The 15,850-nt window shown below is 35.7% G+C and overlaps 2 protein-coding genes and 1 long non-coding RNA gene across 9 annotated transcripts; 1 reads left to right on the top strand and 2 right to left on the bottom strand.

Moving 5' to 3' along the window:
* Nucleotides 1–5,123: 5,123 nt before the first annotated feature.
* Nucleotides 5,124–6,795, bottom strand: LOC138883360 (uncharacterized). Its single transcript, XM_070164042.1, has 4 exons — nucleotides 6,364–6,795; nucleotides 6,027–6,243; nucleotides 5,814–5,962; nucleotides 5,124–5,273 (listed from the first exon to the last, which is right to left on the bottom strand). Exons 1-4 carry the CDS (start codon nucleotides 6,793–6,795, stop codon nucleotides 5,124–5,126), a joined length of 948 nt encoding a protein of 315 aa, XP_070020143.1.
* A 1,703-nt stretch (nucleotides 6,796–8,498) lies between these two features.
* On the bottom strand, nucleotides 8,499–13,975 carry LOC104226162 (uncharacterized). 7 transcript variants are annotated; one of them, XM_070165519.1, is made up of 7 exons: nucleotides 13,736–13,975; nucleotides 13,364–13,462; nucleotides 13,224–13,263; nucleotides 10,607–10,683; nucleotides 10,257–10,358; nucleotides 8,910–9,320; nucleotides 8,499–8,784 (listed from the first exon to the last, which is right to left on the bottom strand). In XM_070165519.1, the coding sequence occupies exons 4-7, from the start codon at nucleotides 10,616–10,618 to the stop codon at nucleotides 8,701–8,703; spliced, it is 609 nt and encodes a 202-aa protein (XP_070021620.1). In that variant the 5' UTR covers nucleotides 10,619–10,683; nucleotides 13,224–13,263; nucleotides 13,364–13,462; nucleotides 13,736–13,975; the 3' UTR covers nucleotides 8,499–8,700. The 7 variants fall into 7 exon arrangements, with proteins under 7 accessions (XP_070021620.1, XP_070021622.1, XP_070021621.1 ...); XM_070165521.1 differs by lacking the exon at nucleotides 10,607–10,683 and adding an exon at nucleotides 10,446–10,524 and having other exon boundaries at nucleotides 13,736–13,974; XM_070165520.1 differs by lacking the exon at nucleotides 13,736–13,975 and adding an exon at nucleotides 13,611–13,715.
* Nucleotides 11,258–12,382, top strand: LOC104226161 (uncharacterized). The gene is made up of 2 exons (XR_710784.2): nucleotides 11,258–11,342; nucleotides 11,787–12,382. It is a non-coding gene; the product is annotated as an uncharacterized lncRNA (long non-coding RNA).
* Nucleotides 13,976–15,850: the final 1,875 nt, after the last annotated feature.

Genomic DNA, 15,850 nt, shown 5'->3' with positions numbered 1-15,850 from the left:
GAAATTCAGTTTAAATTCATACCTTAGCTAAATTTAGCTACTTGTTCACGATTAACCTACTGTTGATAATCTTAAAACCTTCATAACTAGTGAACTAACCCATTTTGCCAAATCGATTCATTAAAGACTAACTTATGTTATTTTCTCTTATTCCAATTATTATTCAGTAATACATGAAAATAGCCTAAATACAATCAATAAAAGGAACAAAGAAAAGCGACATTAAAACTTCAAAATTCAATTCTTCATATGTATTCATGCTTCCACATTATTAGCTTGCAATAGCTAGTGTTACAGTCGTGTACCTGATATTGGAAGCAAAAGAAAAGGGAGATCAGCAGAAATTCAGTAGCATACAACAACAGCAACCCCAACAACCAGTAACAACCAGCAACGAGAAACCATTGACAGATTTTAAAATCAAGATAAAAATCCAGAAACACCGACAACAATCAACGGACAGAAGCCAAAGGAATCTTTTCAGATTTGAAAGACTAATTAATGTTCAACCCTTAATTTCTGAATCCGTATATCAGAATATTTAAATTGTATATCGAGTGTATACTATTCTTCTTTTGAATTTCCAGAATGTTTTTCTTTTTATTTTTGGAGTCTTAGTATTTTCGGAATTTTTCTCTCTTTAATATCCAGCTCTCTTTTTTCTCTATCTCTCCTTCTTCTTTTAAAAATCTGATCAAGTCTCTCTATTTATCCCCATCTTTCAGCATTTTTTAAACATAAAACCCACTATCTTCCCACTCAACCCCCTTTTAATCCCACTACGTAATGTTTTGTCCCCCACTACATTAAACAAATACCCCATTATATTTTGTCCCCCATGCTTATATTAAACAATTTTTTTATTCCCCACCATTATATCTTGTCCCCCATTATTGATTATTTTAATATTATTTTAATCCTAATTGACAAAGCACTCAAAATAAATAATTGTTCAGAATTTTAATTCCAAAAATACCCCTTTGACCTTACTAAAATTACCATTTTACCCCTGAACGTACTGCAAATTACCAAACTACCCTCATCAGCTATAACCAATTCACCTAATCAATTTCAACCAAAATACAGCAAATATGACCAATTTCTAAACAATTTTCAACAACAAATTCAAACTAAATGATGAACAACAAAGAAACAACTAAAATTATTTTGATTGAACAATATTTTTTAACAACAAACAAACCTACTTTTTAGATTCAACAACAACAACAACAAACAAGTATATTCAGATTTCTAAATTCAATAATCATTTGAACTTAAAATTAAATCTAACAACATTACAACCAACAATTTCTATATTAAAACTAAACAAGATCATGAAACAAACTGAAGAAATAATCAGAAATGATAAACAACAAACAAGAAATCAAACTTATACTAATTTCGGATTCAAGAATAATCAAACAAAGTATGGACATAAATGAAAAGATTCAACAACAATAACAAGCAAGTTTTATTCAAATTCGAAATAAACTCGAATTAAGCTTAAACAAAACAAATAAACATATTCAAATCATTATACTTCAAATAATCAATTGATCTTTTTAAATTAAATCCAACAAAATTATAACAAAGATACATTGAATCAAAAAAAAAAACCAAAACATAACTGCACATTAAATTACTGAAAAAACGAACTTCAAACAAAATGAACACGAATTAAATCTATTTTAAACAACAAACAACGGATTCAAGCGATTTAAACTAACACTCTTCTATATTAAAATTAAATCCTTTTAAATTAATAAAACAAACTGAAAAATAATTAATTGAATCTTCAACTTAAATCTAGCAACATTATAATTAAGCTAATCAATTTCTACCTAAAAATAAACAAGAAAAATGAATGAAAACAAACTGGAAAAAAAAACGATGAACATGAAATTAATATCAAACATATTTGATTTCAAATCCGAAAAATATCAAACAAATTACGGATAGAAACGAAACTTATACCAACTAACCGGATCGGATCGACGAAGAACTTGAATGAAAACAAATCCGTCCGGAAGCGATTATCGCACCAAGACTGCCAACGACCTAATGGATCTTGAATTCAACGACAAACTCACCTTCCCTTTAACCTTGACGACCTCAAAACAACAAACGACGACCTCGACGGAAGCTCGAATAAATGAAATGGTGGCAGCAAAACAGCTGAAGCGAAACAACTGCTCGTCGTGGCAGCAACACCGCAGCAGAAGGGAGGCGCTAGGGGCATCGACCAACAACCATGGGATTTGTTTGGACGTGATAGAGCTGCTGGGAAACGACTGAAGAAGATGAAGTAGTGGCAGCGTGATGGAGCAGCAGCAGCAGCACGAAGCAGTTAGCAGCAGCACAAAGCAGTAGCAGCAAGCGAGGAGAAAAAGACGTAGCAACAGTGGTGGCGGAGCAGAAGAAGCAACAGCGACGAGCTTGCAACTCGTCCATGGTCAGCAACGACGGGCTGGAAGTTCAGGTGGTCGTCCAACATGGTCGTGGTGGACGTGAGGACTGTGGTTGTTTGGGTTTGCTGGAGGGGTCGTTTGAGAAGGTGAAGCAGCAGCGATGGCTTCTTGAGACGCGGCGACGATGTTCGTTGACGGGCTGCTTCAAGTGGTCGACGGAGCTGTTCGTCGTCGATGGCTGGAGCTCGACGGATGGTGGTGCGATGAAGACGAAGCAGCAGGGGTGGCGGGGCAGCCATGGATGGCTTGTTTGGAGCTTGAAGAAGAAGAAAGAAAAAGAGGGGGGTGGCGGATGGGTAGTGTTTTAGGTTTTGGTTTTTTAGGGTTTTTTGGTTTTTTTGTTTTGTTTTGTGTAAGATAGGGGGGTGTTGGGTATTTGGGTTATGGACTGGGTCGACCCGGTTTGAAATGGTCCGGGTCATGGGGAAGGTTGGGTATTTTTTTGGACTTGTGGCTTGAATTTGAAGAAGAGCCCAATTCCGATTTTCTTTATATTTTTGCTCTTTTTTCTTCTTTTATTTTTCTAAAACTAAATTCTAAAAATTCTTAAATTATTATTAAGTTATAAAAGCGCAAATTAACTCCCAATAACAATTAACGCACAATTAAGTAATAATTAAGCATAAAATTGTACATTTGGACATTAAATGCTAAAAATGCAAAAGATGCCTATTTTTGTAATTTTCAATTTTTGTAAAACAAACTTAATTACTAACAATTGTAGAATTAAATCCTACATGCAAAATGCGACATATTTTTGTATTTTTTTATTAATATAACAAATAAACATGCACAGACAAATACAAATAATTATCCAAAAATGTCACAAAAATTCTCAAAATTGCACACCAAGGAAAATCGTTTTATTTTGAATTTTTTGGGAGTAATTCTTTCATAGGGCAAAAATCACGTGCTTACAACTGTACTGATATTCCTTCCTTAATTACATCAGGTTCGTGTATCTTCTCTTCTTTGCAACCTTTATTCATTCGGCTCCTGTTTCTCCTTTTACAGCTATCAGGCTTAGATTTTTCCTCTATATAACCCCGTGGATGTTTCTTCCTTGCCTTTTTCTGCACTCTTTAATTCGTCTAATTAAGAATGCCACTTGTCCTTACATCGATGTTTCACGTACCATGCCCTGTCAGCTTGTTGATAGCCCATGTGCCATGTCTTTTTTCCACCAATACAGATAGTCCCCCCACTTTCTGAATATTCTCAACTGAATATTCGGAAAGTAGTAAGTTTTTATGACAGAAATTCTTTGCCGTCGTTTCTCGAGTATCATTATTCCTCCTTCAAAATCGATGCGACGTATGTCACATTCATTTAATGTCCATACCACATGGCTTCTTATGATTGGATTTGTAGTTTCTCAGTGCTTTTTAAGGTTTTTTTGCGGCTGCGTCAGTCACGAAGTGATGGTTCCATTATGACGCTTCAAAATGACCAATTTTTAATGATGTCGTATCTCCATATAAATACTTCATACTTTTGATTTCTTGAAACCTTCTTGCATTTGTATCCATTATCTTAGTGCTTCTCGGTACCTTTTCTCTGTATTTCCTTTGTTAAACATGTCTTCATCAACACCAGACCCTCGCAAAGTTGTGATTGTCAACGAGCTTGCTCCTTCTGCTGCCTCTACTAGAAGTAGGAGAGGTGGTAGATTTCATAGCCTTGGTTCATTATATACTCGTGGTTCTGCCAGCCCATCTTCTTCCAAACCTAGGGATCCTCTGACCCCTAAATACTCTTCTAGAAATAAGGACCTGAATGAACCTATGCAAGAGCCTACGGTTGCTGAGATTGTTCCTCAAGAATTTTCTTTTGTGTTAGATCGTGAGACCATAAGGAATCAAGTCTCCTCTATAGCTTCCCTTAACCCTGCTAAACTGTACCCAAGTTTAATCACTCTTGTCTTTCTTTCCTTAGTTCGACAAAAATGTCATTGGAAATCAGATTTTCCAGTTTTAATCCCTTGTGTTAGTCAAAGAATCACCTCTTACCATGCCAGGTTTTCTTTTGCTTATACCTACCCTTTCACTTTAGGGTTTAAGCCTCCCATTGATCCAGTGATCATCGAGTTTTTTCGTTATGTTAATGTGTGTCTTGGCCAGATTGGTCCCATCGTGTGGAGGGTGATAGCATGCCTTCGTTATTTATCAGATTTGGTCTCTGTTCCTTTTACCTTTCGTCACTTACTTCATCTTTACTCCCCCAAGTTGTTTCGTGAAGGAATATTTTCCCTTGTGGCTAGAAGTAAAAGAGTGTTAGTTAGCCCCCAGGATGACCGAAACCGTGGTTGGTACTCCGTTTTGTTGTTGCCCCCACTAGTGGGTGAAGAAAACATGCCTTTTCCAGAAAAATGGAACTTTGCACGTAAGTTTTCTTCTTTTTTTTTTTAAATATATATCTTGAATTCTGTCATGTAACCATAAATGATATCATACTCCCCGAGTTATATTGCCCACTTAGCTAATCTACCTGACAATTCCTGTTTATTCAATATATTCCTTAGGGGGAAAGCAGTTATAACAGAAATAGGTAAATGAGCAATCTTTCATCGTCTTTTGGTTTGGCCAACAAAGGCGAATTCGATAGATATGACTTTAGGTCTTCGAGAGCTTGTTGTCACTTATCAGTCCATTCAAATTAATTCTGCTTTTTCAATACTGAAAAGAATTTAAAACTTTTTTCCGACGACTTTGATATAAACCTTCCCAGAGCTGCTATCCTGCCTGTTAATCTCTGCACTTCTTTCTTGCTCGTGAGTATATCTAGTATTTCCTCAATAGCTTTGATCTGTGTAGGATTTTCTTCAATACCATGTTAGAAATAAGAAAACCTAAAAACTTACTTGAAGCCACGCCAAAGCACATTTTTTCGGATTTAGCTTCATATTATACTTGTGGAGAGTTTCAAAGGTGTGTTAGAAGTGTTTTAAATGATCTCCCGCCTATGTTGACTTGACTAACATATCGTCTATGTAGACTTCCATGGTTTTTTCCAGATGTTATTTGTCACCAATCTTTGATATGTGGCTCCGGCATTTTTCAAGCCAAATGGCATGACTTTATAACAATAAGTCCCCCTGTTTGTGATAAATGAAGTTTCTTTTTCATTTAGAGGGTCCATTTTTATTTGGTTATAACCTAAGTACACATCTAAAAAGCTTAAAAATTCATGACCCATGGTAGAATCAATTAGTTGATCTATATGCGGTAAAGGAAATGAATCTTTAGGACATGCCTTATTTAAATTAGTATAGTCTACGCAAACTCGCCATTTTCCATTCTTTTTTGGAACCACAACGTTACTAGCTAACCAATCCAGGTATTTTACCTCTTGTATTGAATCAATTTTCAAAAGCTTTTGTACCTCATCCTGGATCACTTGATTTTTGAAAGATCCTTGCTTCCTTTTATTTTGTTTGACAAGAGGGTATAATGGATCATCATTCAGTTTATGAGTCATCACCTTCGGTGGCATACCTGTCATATTTGAGTGCAACAAGCAAAGTAATCTGTGTTAGCACGTAAAATTTCAATTAATTACCTTTCATATTAAGGCTCAAATTTGCTCTGATGTAAACTTTCTTGTGTGGACAGTGGTCAAATAATATTACGACTTCAAGCTCCTCGGTGGTTGTTTTAATGTTCTCATTTTCCTCAAGTTGTTGAATCACATCGGGTCTCAAGTCAACATCAATTTGCCGTAGTGTGACTTCAGTTGAGATTTTAATAGCAGTATCCTCAACTAAATTCTGTAATTTCTATTCCACATCTAAACTGTTGGTTCTTATGCTTGCAAACACCACCGAGTTAATACTTCGTGAAGCTTGTTGGTCAATACAGATTCGACGGATTCCCTACTGTGAAGGAAATTTGATGACTTGATGCAAAGTGGATGGGACAACATCCATATCATGAATCCATGGCTTTCCTAGAATCATATTGTAGGCCATATACGCATCTATCACATGGAATTTTGTATCCTTGATGACCCCTTCTGCAAATGTGGTAAGTACAATGTCCTCTTTCGTAACTACGCTTGAATTATAAAACCTAGACAAGGTTCGTGCTTTTGGTATGACCTTATCATTAGCTTGCACTTCATTCACCACCCTCGGTAAAATGATATTTACTGAGCTACCTAGATCAATCAAAAGTCGTTTTACATTAGTATCATGTACACGCAAAGATATTATTAATGCATCGCTGTAGGGAATCATCAAGCCATCCACATCTTCATTGTCGAATGTTATAATGTCGCTATCCAAGACATGGCAAACACGCTTCCGGTGAGTGACAGTGACCTTTGGCATCTTTTTGCGGCTGTATATGACACTCCATTAACCTCATCTCCTCCAGATATGACGTTAACTGTTCTTTTTAGTAATGGAGGCTTTGGGGGTTCCTATTTGTTCTTCATGTATGATTGTCTTCCTTTCTCACTAAACAAATCAGTAAGATAACCTTGCAACAAAAGTTCGACCTCTCCTTGCAAAAGCCTGCAATCTGCTGTTCTATGGCCATAATCATTATGAAACTCGCACAAAAAATCTAGGTTTCTTTTTTCGAATCTGACTAGATGTCTTTCGTCCATCACACCTTATCTCCCATACCTCTTAAAACAACCACTAATTTAGAGGTGCTAACGTTAAAGCTGTAATCCCCTATTCTTGCTTGCGTATCAGAATAATTGTTTCGGGTATCTCGTCCTTTTTTAATCTAGATGAAGAGCTTGCATCTTTTTGCCTTGATCTTGGATAAAATCGTGGATTCTCCCATTTAGAACGAGAATCTCGTCTCTTAGTTCCCATGTATGGCTCGTACCTATTTTTACCATACCTCCTTTCCGATTCTGAGCGTCTCAAACCTGATCTTTCTTCTGCCTTTGGAGGTACGACTGTATCTTCTTCTATCCGCAGCTTCGTACTCTATCTATTGTACATACCGTTCCAAGTTGTTGCAGGAAATTCTCACAAACTTTCCTTCAATTTCCTCGTAGTTTTTGAACTTTTCTCGTTCAAGTTGCTCGTGATTGCCATAGCTGTCCAATTATCAGGTACTGGAGGCAACATCATCCTCTCCCCCTGGAATCTATCTATGAATTCCCTAAGCAATTATGTACTTCATTGTTAAACCTTAAAGATGTCCTCCATCCTTTTTTCAACTTCCAATTGTACTTGTCACGACCCGAAATTTCCACCTTTGGGACCGTGATGGCGTCTAACATTTCACTCGCTAGGCAAGCCAGCGTTAGAAAACCGTTAAGTCAATTTTCATTCAATTTCAATAAATAAAGTTGATTAAGTCAAAATGAATTAAAGCTGAGTGTGAAATAACATAATTACTCATAAATATCTACTACGATTCGGATCTGGAGTCACAAGTTACGAGCTTCTAGAATTTACTACAAATAAAGTCCGAAAGAAATACAACTATTCGAAAGAAAAGAATTAGTGAAATAAGTAAAATAGAAGGGGACTTCAAGGTATGCAGACACCAGCAGATCTACCTCGAGTCTCCGAATGAACAAATCGAAACTGCTCCAACTCACGGACAACTATCACTACAAAAAAATGCTCACTTTGCGGAGGTTTTATTTACATATTGCGGCGGTCAGTAACGTCCGCAATATACTTTTACGGCGATCTCCAAAACCCCTGCAATATTGTTCGCCGCAACCAATTTGTGGGGGGGTTTTGACAGACCGTCGTTATTATATAGCGGCGGGTATAACCTCCGCACTTTGGTAGTTTGGCGCTGTGACATTATAAAATAGCGGAGGTCTGAACCCCCGCAATTTCTTTATTTAACCTTCGCAAACTTTATAACACAATTATTATTATAGGTTGAACAGCGGCAGTTATAACCTCCGCTATTCAATTTTGTTCTGCAACGTTACTACATAACTATTCCAATTTCAATTATAATTTTCTTTTAACAATTAATAAAGGCAAGTTTCCCAACTACTGGAATATTAAAAAGATAAATCGATCTTTGCTTTATGGTAAGAGGGAAATGTAGTGAGTCCACATTAAAGTAAATTATCATTAGTCTCAAAATTTTGTTTTAAACACAGTCCTAACTAAACATCAATATTATAATTAGTCTTAAAACTAACATTAAACAAAACATCCAGTCCAACCATTATGGACAAAAGATCTACTATGACCATTCAATCAAGTACGATACTTAATTATCTAATACATTTGAAAGCAACTTCAAAGGTTGTTGTTAGGATTACTTTCATCGGATGATCTTCTTATATCCATGGGTGCAATGGATCCGCTAGCCACATCACTTGGCTACAAAACAATCAAAAGAAAATATATTTAACAAAAAGTACCTCAACAATATCCTAACTAATAATACTTGAATTGATTAATTATACTTTACGAAATTAAATAAGAAAGTTATGAACTATTCTTACCGTTGAACGAGGAACAGAAACAAATATCCCTGCAAATTCTTCAGGTATCTTCCCTTCTTTAATTATCATATACACCTTAAAAGCATTCATCATTTGAGTGTTAGCACTCATCATTTGAGTGTTAACATTCATCATTTCTTTGTAGTTATCTTGGCTTTGATTGTGGGCATTCAACATTTGATTGTACTTCTCTTGACATTGGGAAGAACACGAACCATTATTATAACTTGAAGCATTCAAATCACTATAACGAGGTCTTGTTTGTCTAAAAGCTCTGCCAGGAACAACTCCCAATTCTAAGCACCTTACCCTTCCAGAGTGCTCTTTTCCCAACACCTTACCAATAACATCATTTGGCAAAGTTTCGGACTCATCCACGGTGCTTTGTTTCAATTCTAGTTCAATTTTTTCCTAAATACATTACACACCAAAAGTCAGAGCCCTTATTTCAATCATTGATTGACAAGTTAAAATTAGTGTAATTTCACCAACAAATTATCCACATTCTCTCTAGTTCATAGTGGCTGACAGTTTCTAGAGCTTCCTTTAATTAATTGGCTTATACAATACAAATTTGAATTAGTCGGATCAATAAGTACTAGATACTGGATGGTTAAATAAAGAAGACTAGTCAAGGACTCAAAATAAGCCACATGTTTAAAGAACCACAAGTTAATGAATGCATGAATGCATGCGCTCATAAATAAGCTCATGTTGCACCATACTTAGCAATTAAAAAAATCTGAAAGCCACAACACATAGTGGAGCAATAGGAATATATCAGATTGAACCAATTTGTCCCATGGTCAAAATTGGATTTTTGATTCATTTTTTTAGGAATACTTGTGGTGACTAGGTGAGTAGTCTCAATCTTTTTACAGGCATTCTTGTTGTTACCAATTAAATGTTTCTTGGATTTAGTCATAACCTGGTCTTCTATTCTTCGGTTTGGCCAGTTGTCAATTTCTGTTGAATATACATAGCTGCAATTAATATCTAAAAACATGGGAGATAACATTTCAAACGCTGTCCTTTTAATTTACTCAAGCATGATCAGCTTCCACTTTATTCATTTTGTCATATTGACTAATAAATCTGTCCAGTGAATGCAAAATATTGGTATATACAGCAATATTTGCAGCTTCATGTTCACTTTTGCCAGTAAAAAGAGATACTTAAAAATAAGGTTTGATGTGTAAGATGGAAATGTGTGTCAAAGAAATATGGCCTCAAACTCAGAAGACAAACTATGTATTCTGCCTAGATATTAAGGCAATATGTTATACTTGGCTCTTTTATTTCCGAGAAGAAAAGAATGCCGATAGTAAAAATTTCGAAGTGTCTTACACATATCTCTTTTGCCGCCTCATTAACATATGATCCATCCTCATTCCTATGTGTAGCGAGATAAAGTTGTCCTCGTCCAGACTTTTGTCCAGTCTCAGCCATCTATAAATGAAAAGGTCAAATTCGCATTAACTTAACTAACTAGGAATAGTTGTTAGTTTAATTAAAGTATCCAAAATGAATTATTACCATTTCAGCCCTTCTTCTAGAGTTAGGTTTGGAGGCACCGATATGTGAAATATTTTGTTTCTTCCGAATTTTAGCATTTCTTTTACAAGTTTCGTTACAAGAAGATGCCAGAAAAAAATTACATGTTAGAATATATATCTGAATCTTAGTGTTTGCTTTACCTGCATGCACATGCAAGGACACAGATGGGGGTCATTATTTGCATTATGTAGCAATTGATCCAGTTTTACCTTTGTATCTGCAGGTAGAATGGAACAAATAATACAAAAGGGCATCTTCTTACAACCTAATAATGACTAAAGAGGAGAAAGAACACAAGTCTATTATTTCATCATTGAGTAGAATTTTGAAAGATTTCATTGGGACCCAAATCAGCAAAAGCTCCAGCCTTTCTTGTCCTTTCCTCAATCTTAAAAGAAAAATAGTAAAGTGGTAAACTAAAGATAGAGGTCACTCGTCTCAATGCTACAGTAAAGTGGCAAAAGCACATTATATTATTCACTTGCACTGATAGAACTCAGATTTGAACTGCTGCTTCGCCAACAGTGTTCAACCAGAACTTGGATTTGAACTGCTATGGTCACATAAGAGCACTAATGAACCTTGTCTAATGCTCCACACGAATTTTCAAATGGGACAGTGGGAGTAAATATATCAATACTGCTCATCCTAACAAATTAAAGAAACTAAGGGAGTATTTCAGATTTGGTGTCCCACCATATTTTTGTCATTTGTCCCTAACAACCATTCCTCTTCTCCTCCACACGAATTTTGAAACTTCTTATATCTAAGCTATAGGCTTGTTGAAAAGGGGAGAATTCATACATACACAAAAATAGAGAGGAACAACCATTCCATACTCTCTGTTGCCTCAATCTTAAGCCATCAACTTAAAAGGTTAGTCAATTAGTATCTAATAACTTAAAAAAGTTTGTTTAACTGAATATTTTTGTATGGCTATATATCTTCAAAAATGTTTTCTGCAATGACTTTTTCCTCTTCTTTATCCTGATGATGTTTTATGTATGGCTATATCTGCAAAACTATTTTCTGCTATGACTTTCTTCAATTTCATTCTATTCTTACTTCATCAGTTGTAATTTGACATGTTACTGTCTCATGTCTCAAGAAACTCAAGTGAGAAATAGACTTTTAAAGAGAAGAAGACAGAACATAAATTCCAAGACAAAATTTACTATTTTTCAAACCTCTTAAATTATAATTCTCGGGCTGCTGCTGTTGTTGACTGTGAAATGATGCAGAAAGTTGGAGAAATGAACCACCTAAGTCAAAATATTGAGACACCATTTCTTGATTCTCTTTTAACTAAGTTGATTTCAGGAAACTCAATTCTTGAATACTCGATCGGATCAAGAACAAGTTGAGATGTATTTATGTCCAGTAATACAACTTCTGAACTTATAGAAGAAGAAGATGATGGTGAACAAGAAGGATTATTTGATACTGAAATAGGGTTGTTGGTATTCAAGAAAAGTGACAATTTAACAGTACCAGCAGGAGAATGAAACAAATCAGTGGAAGAAAGGCTAAAATCTTGAGTGGTTTTTCCTTTACCAATAACTGAAGAATTAGGTACTAAAGCAAATCCTAAGAGTTGATCTTACATTAGTGTTTTGGCTCTACTAAGCATCCATATTTCACATTTGAGAATCGAGTCAATTTGGGATACTTTCATGGCTAAATCTTCATTGAAATCAGGAACTTTGCCACCACCATTTATGATCCTTGTTGATATGGCTTCATCAGGATTGTAAGTAAGTGAAAATTTGGCATAAACATCTTGGTTGTCATAGATACAAATGTTGTGTATGTTCCTAGCATTGTGGACATGAATTTCAAGAATCCCAGAGAATTGAGATTCTGAATCTGTACTTATATTTGGATTGTATAGAAAACTTGTTGATGTTTCCTCTTAAATTTACTACATCAAGTTGTCACGCTCCAAAACTGGAGGGCAGTGAGTAGTAACCGACAACCAACTAGGCTGGTGTTATGGAACGAACCTTTAACCATGTCATAACATTTGACTATAAAACGTGCACTGCAAACCCTTCTGATAGAGGTTGTAGGCAGCACATACAGAAGATAAATTGGGAAACTGTTGCTTAAAGACAATTTTGTTCGTCGTGTATAGACTTTTATATGCAGATGTGACACAACGAATATGCTAAAATCACGCAAGCTACACCTAACATCACATGGAAGTAATTTTGTTTTCAGACTTAAATTTTCTTACAATATCAGTTTGATTTATTCGGTAGTAACAGTTTATGTTATTTTTCAAGTTATTAAACCAAGAATACATCCAAGCAGAAGTATCCTCGTTGTTATATAAATGGACAGTATCCTCGTTGTCTGTTTCAGTATTTACCAAGAACTAAATTCCAAGTAGAAAACCTTTATTCAGTGAATAGACAAGAAATGTAGCATCAAAATGCCATCCCCCAACTTTAAACCCCGAAAATAATAAATAAAGTATATTATACATACAGCCAGTTCGGAACTTGCAGAAACCAAATTGTAAACTCATATTCAATTCTAATTCCCAGAAATAACACATTTCGAAAACTGCATATTTGTAAACATCACCAACCAAATCGCAACTCCAGAAAAATAGTTTTCAAACACATAAAGCACATCTACAACAAAACCAATTTGAATCTGGAAAGGAAAAAAAATTAATATTCAACACTATGAAGAAAACTAAAAACCTGTTTATACTTTAGTTGTGCTCTTTGATCAGTACTAAAATAGTACCTTGAGACAATTGCGTCTTCTCTGAAGGTCCCCAGGAGTTCTAAAATACACATGCAAAAGGAAATATTTCAATTAAGTCTCAAATCACAGAAATTAACCTACAAAATACACAAAAATCTAAATTTTAGAACCTATAATACCTAATGCCAAAGAAGAAAGAGGACTTGCATCTCAATTTCAACAAAGAGTATTATATCCTTCTTCAAAATACACCGATTCTACCAAATTTCTGCTCCTTTCTGTTGAGAATCGAAAAACATCAATGCTACACGCATTAACAGAGAAATTACAGAGAAAGAAAGGCACAAATTTTTTCGAGCCTTAACAGAGAAAATCAGTAGAAGAAAACACAAATTAACAGAGAAAATAAACTTAAAACCCACATACATGAGAAAGAAAGACAAAAAAGCAAAATGAAAGGACTGATAGAGATGATTTTGCTCTAATCACAATATTAATGCTATACGATTGAGAGCTTCAGATCTTTTCGAGGAATCACAATATGAACTTACATCCATTTTCTGGGTTGATAGCTTTCTAGGTTGATTTTACAAAAAAGCAAAATCAAAGCAGAGAGCAAAATCAAAAGAGAAATTTGGAATTTTGCAAGTTATGGCAGAGAAACTATACGGGCTTGAGCAGAAAAGCTATGGCAGACAGAATTTAAGAGAGCTGAAAAGGTTTGGGAATAAAAGGGAGGGAAAGGATTAAAAAACGAGGGAAATATTGGGGTTAGGGGACGCTATTTTTTGTAAGGTTTGCGGAGGTTAGTGACCGCCGTAAATGTAATATATTTGCGGGGTAAATAAATCCCTATAGTTTGATATAAATTGCGGAGGTTATAGTAACTGCCGCAATAAAACTTCTGCAAATTTGACATTTTTTTGTAGTGCTAGGGTCGGTACCAAAATCTGCACAAGAAGTGCAGAGTGTAGTATGAGTACAACCGACCACATATATTCGTAAGTGCTGATCTTTATCTCGATGAAGTAGTGACGAGGCTATGACAAGATACCTACATAATAAACATGTGCAGATAACAGTATATGTACAAGATAGCAACAAAGAAAAGCTAAACAGGTATTAGCGGGAGGGGAACATGCTAAGGGAATACAAGGTACGAGAGATACAACAAAAATGATAACCAGAACAGTCAATATGCCTTTAACCAGTAAAAACAATTAAGCACAAGGAAGAAAATTGCATGACATCAACCTTCGTGCTTTTACTCTCATCCTCACAATGAAACAATGATACTGCACGGCATTACCCTTCGTGTTTTTACTCTCACTCACTGTATAAATCAATAGAAACGGAACGACATTACCCTTCGTGCATTAACTTTCATAACATGGCACAACATCACTCTTTGTGCATTAACATTCACATACGATATGACATCACCCTTCGTGCGTTAACACTTCCCCTTACCACATAACAATGAACAAGTAATAACAGGGAGATAGGATCAGCAAGTACAAGCCTTACTTTAACAATGGTTCCACAATACCAACCTCAACTTCAGAAACAATACTCAAATATCATAGATAGTCCATAAATGCGGAAAGAATTATCAATTTTGTAATTATATAGTCTAAGCATGGATATCATGATCAAAGAAAGCATTAAATAATAAGAAACAAGACCCACCCGCATAATTTAGCCCAACAAAAACGCACAAGTACTCGTCGACTCACATATACGCTATACCCAACATTTAAACAAGCAGCAAATAGGCAAACAAGTCCTAATCCCTCAAGTCAAGGTTAACCATGACACTTACCTCGCTCTAAAGGATCTATTTAAAGCTCAATCGCGACTTTGCCCTTCAAACAAGCCTCTGAACTAATAGAATCTAGCAAATTACCAACCAAATAATTCAAATTAAGCCTTAGGAATTACCCACGATTGCAAAGAATTTAATTTAGGTCATTATTGAAAAAGTCAACAAAAGTCAACCCTAGGCTTGCTTGGTCCAAACTCGAAATTTGGACCAAACCCCGATTATCCATTCACCTCCGAGCCCGGTTATGTAATTTGTTTTGGAATTTGACCTCAATTTGAGGTCTAAATCCCCATTTTATAAAAATCCTTAATTTTACCCAAACCCTCAATTTCCACCATGAAAACACAAGATTTTTGGTTGAAATCTTAGGAAATGTTGTGAAAGATTGAAAGAATCAAGTTTAGAATCACTTACCAATGATTTGGGGGAAGAAGAGTCCTTTGAAAAATCGCCTCTAGGGTTTCTAAGTTTGAAAATTTGAGAGAATGAACAAAAATCCCGTTGAACTCCCATTTTAATCAGTTGCAGATCTCACATTTGCGACCAGGGGTTCGCAAATACGAAGAAACCATCGAAAATGCGAAGCTCTTCACATCTATGCTTTCATCACAAATGCGATGAATTGTTCGCATATGCAAACAATGATCTCCTGCAAATGCGACCTTTTGATCGCAATTGCGATCACTGTACCCCCTGAGCCACTTTGTAAATGCGAAGTTTTGTTCGCAAATGCGGACTTGAGGTTCCCCAGCTACTCTTCGCAAATGCGGTGAGTAACTCGCAAATGCGAATCCATCAGTGGCCGCAAATGTGAAGCCTGGCCTCGCAATTGCGAGGTCTG

This window comes from Nicotiana sylvestris, chromosome 12 (assembly GCF_000393655.2).
Source record: "Nicotiana sylvestris chromosome 12, ASM39365v2, whole genome shotgun sequence".
Taxonomy (NCBI): domain Eukaryota; kingdom Viridiplantae; phylum Streptophyta; class Magnoliopsida; order Solanales; family Solanaceae; genus Nicotiana; species Nicotiana sylvestris.
Note: the sequence above shows the minus strand (reverse complement) of the source record. Positions and strands in the feature narration are given on the sequence as shown.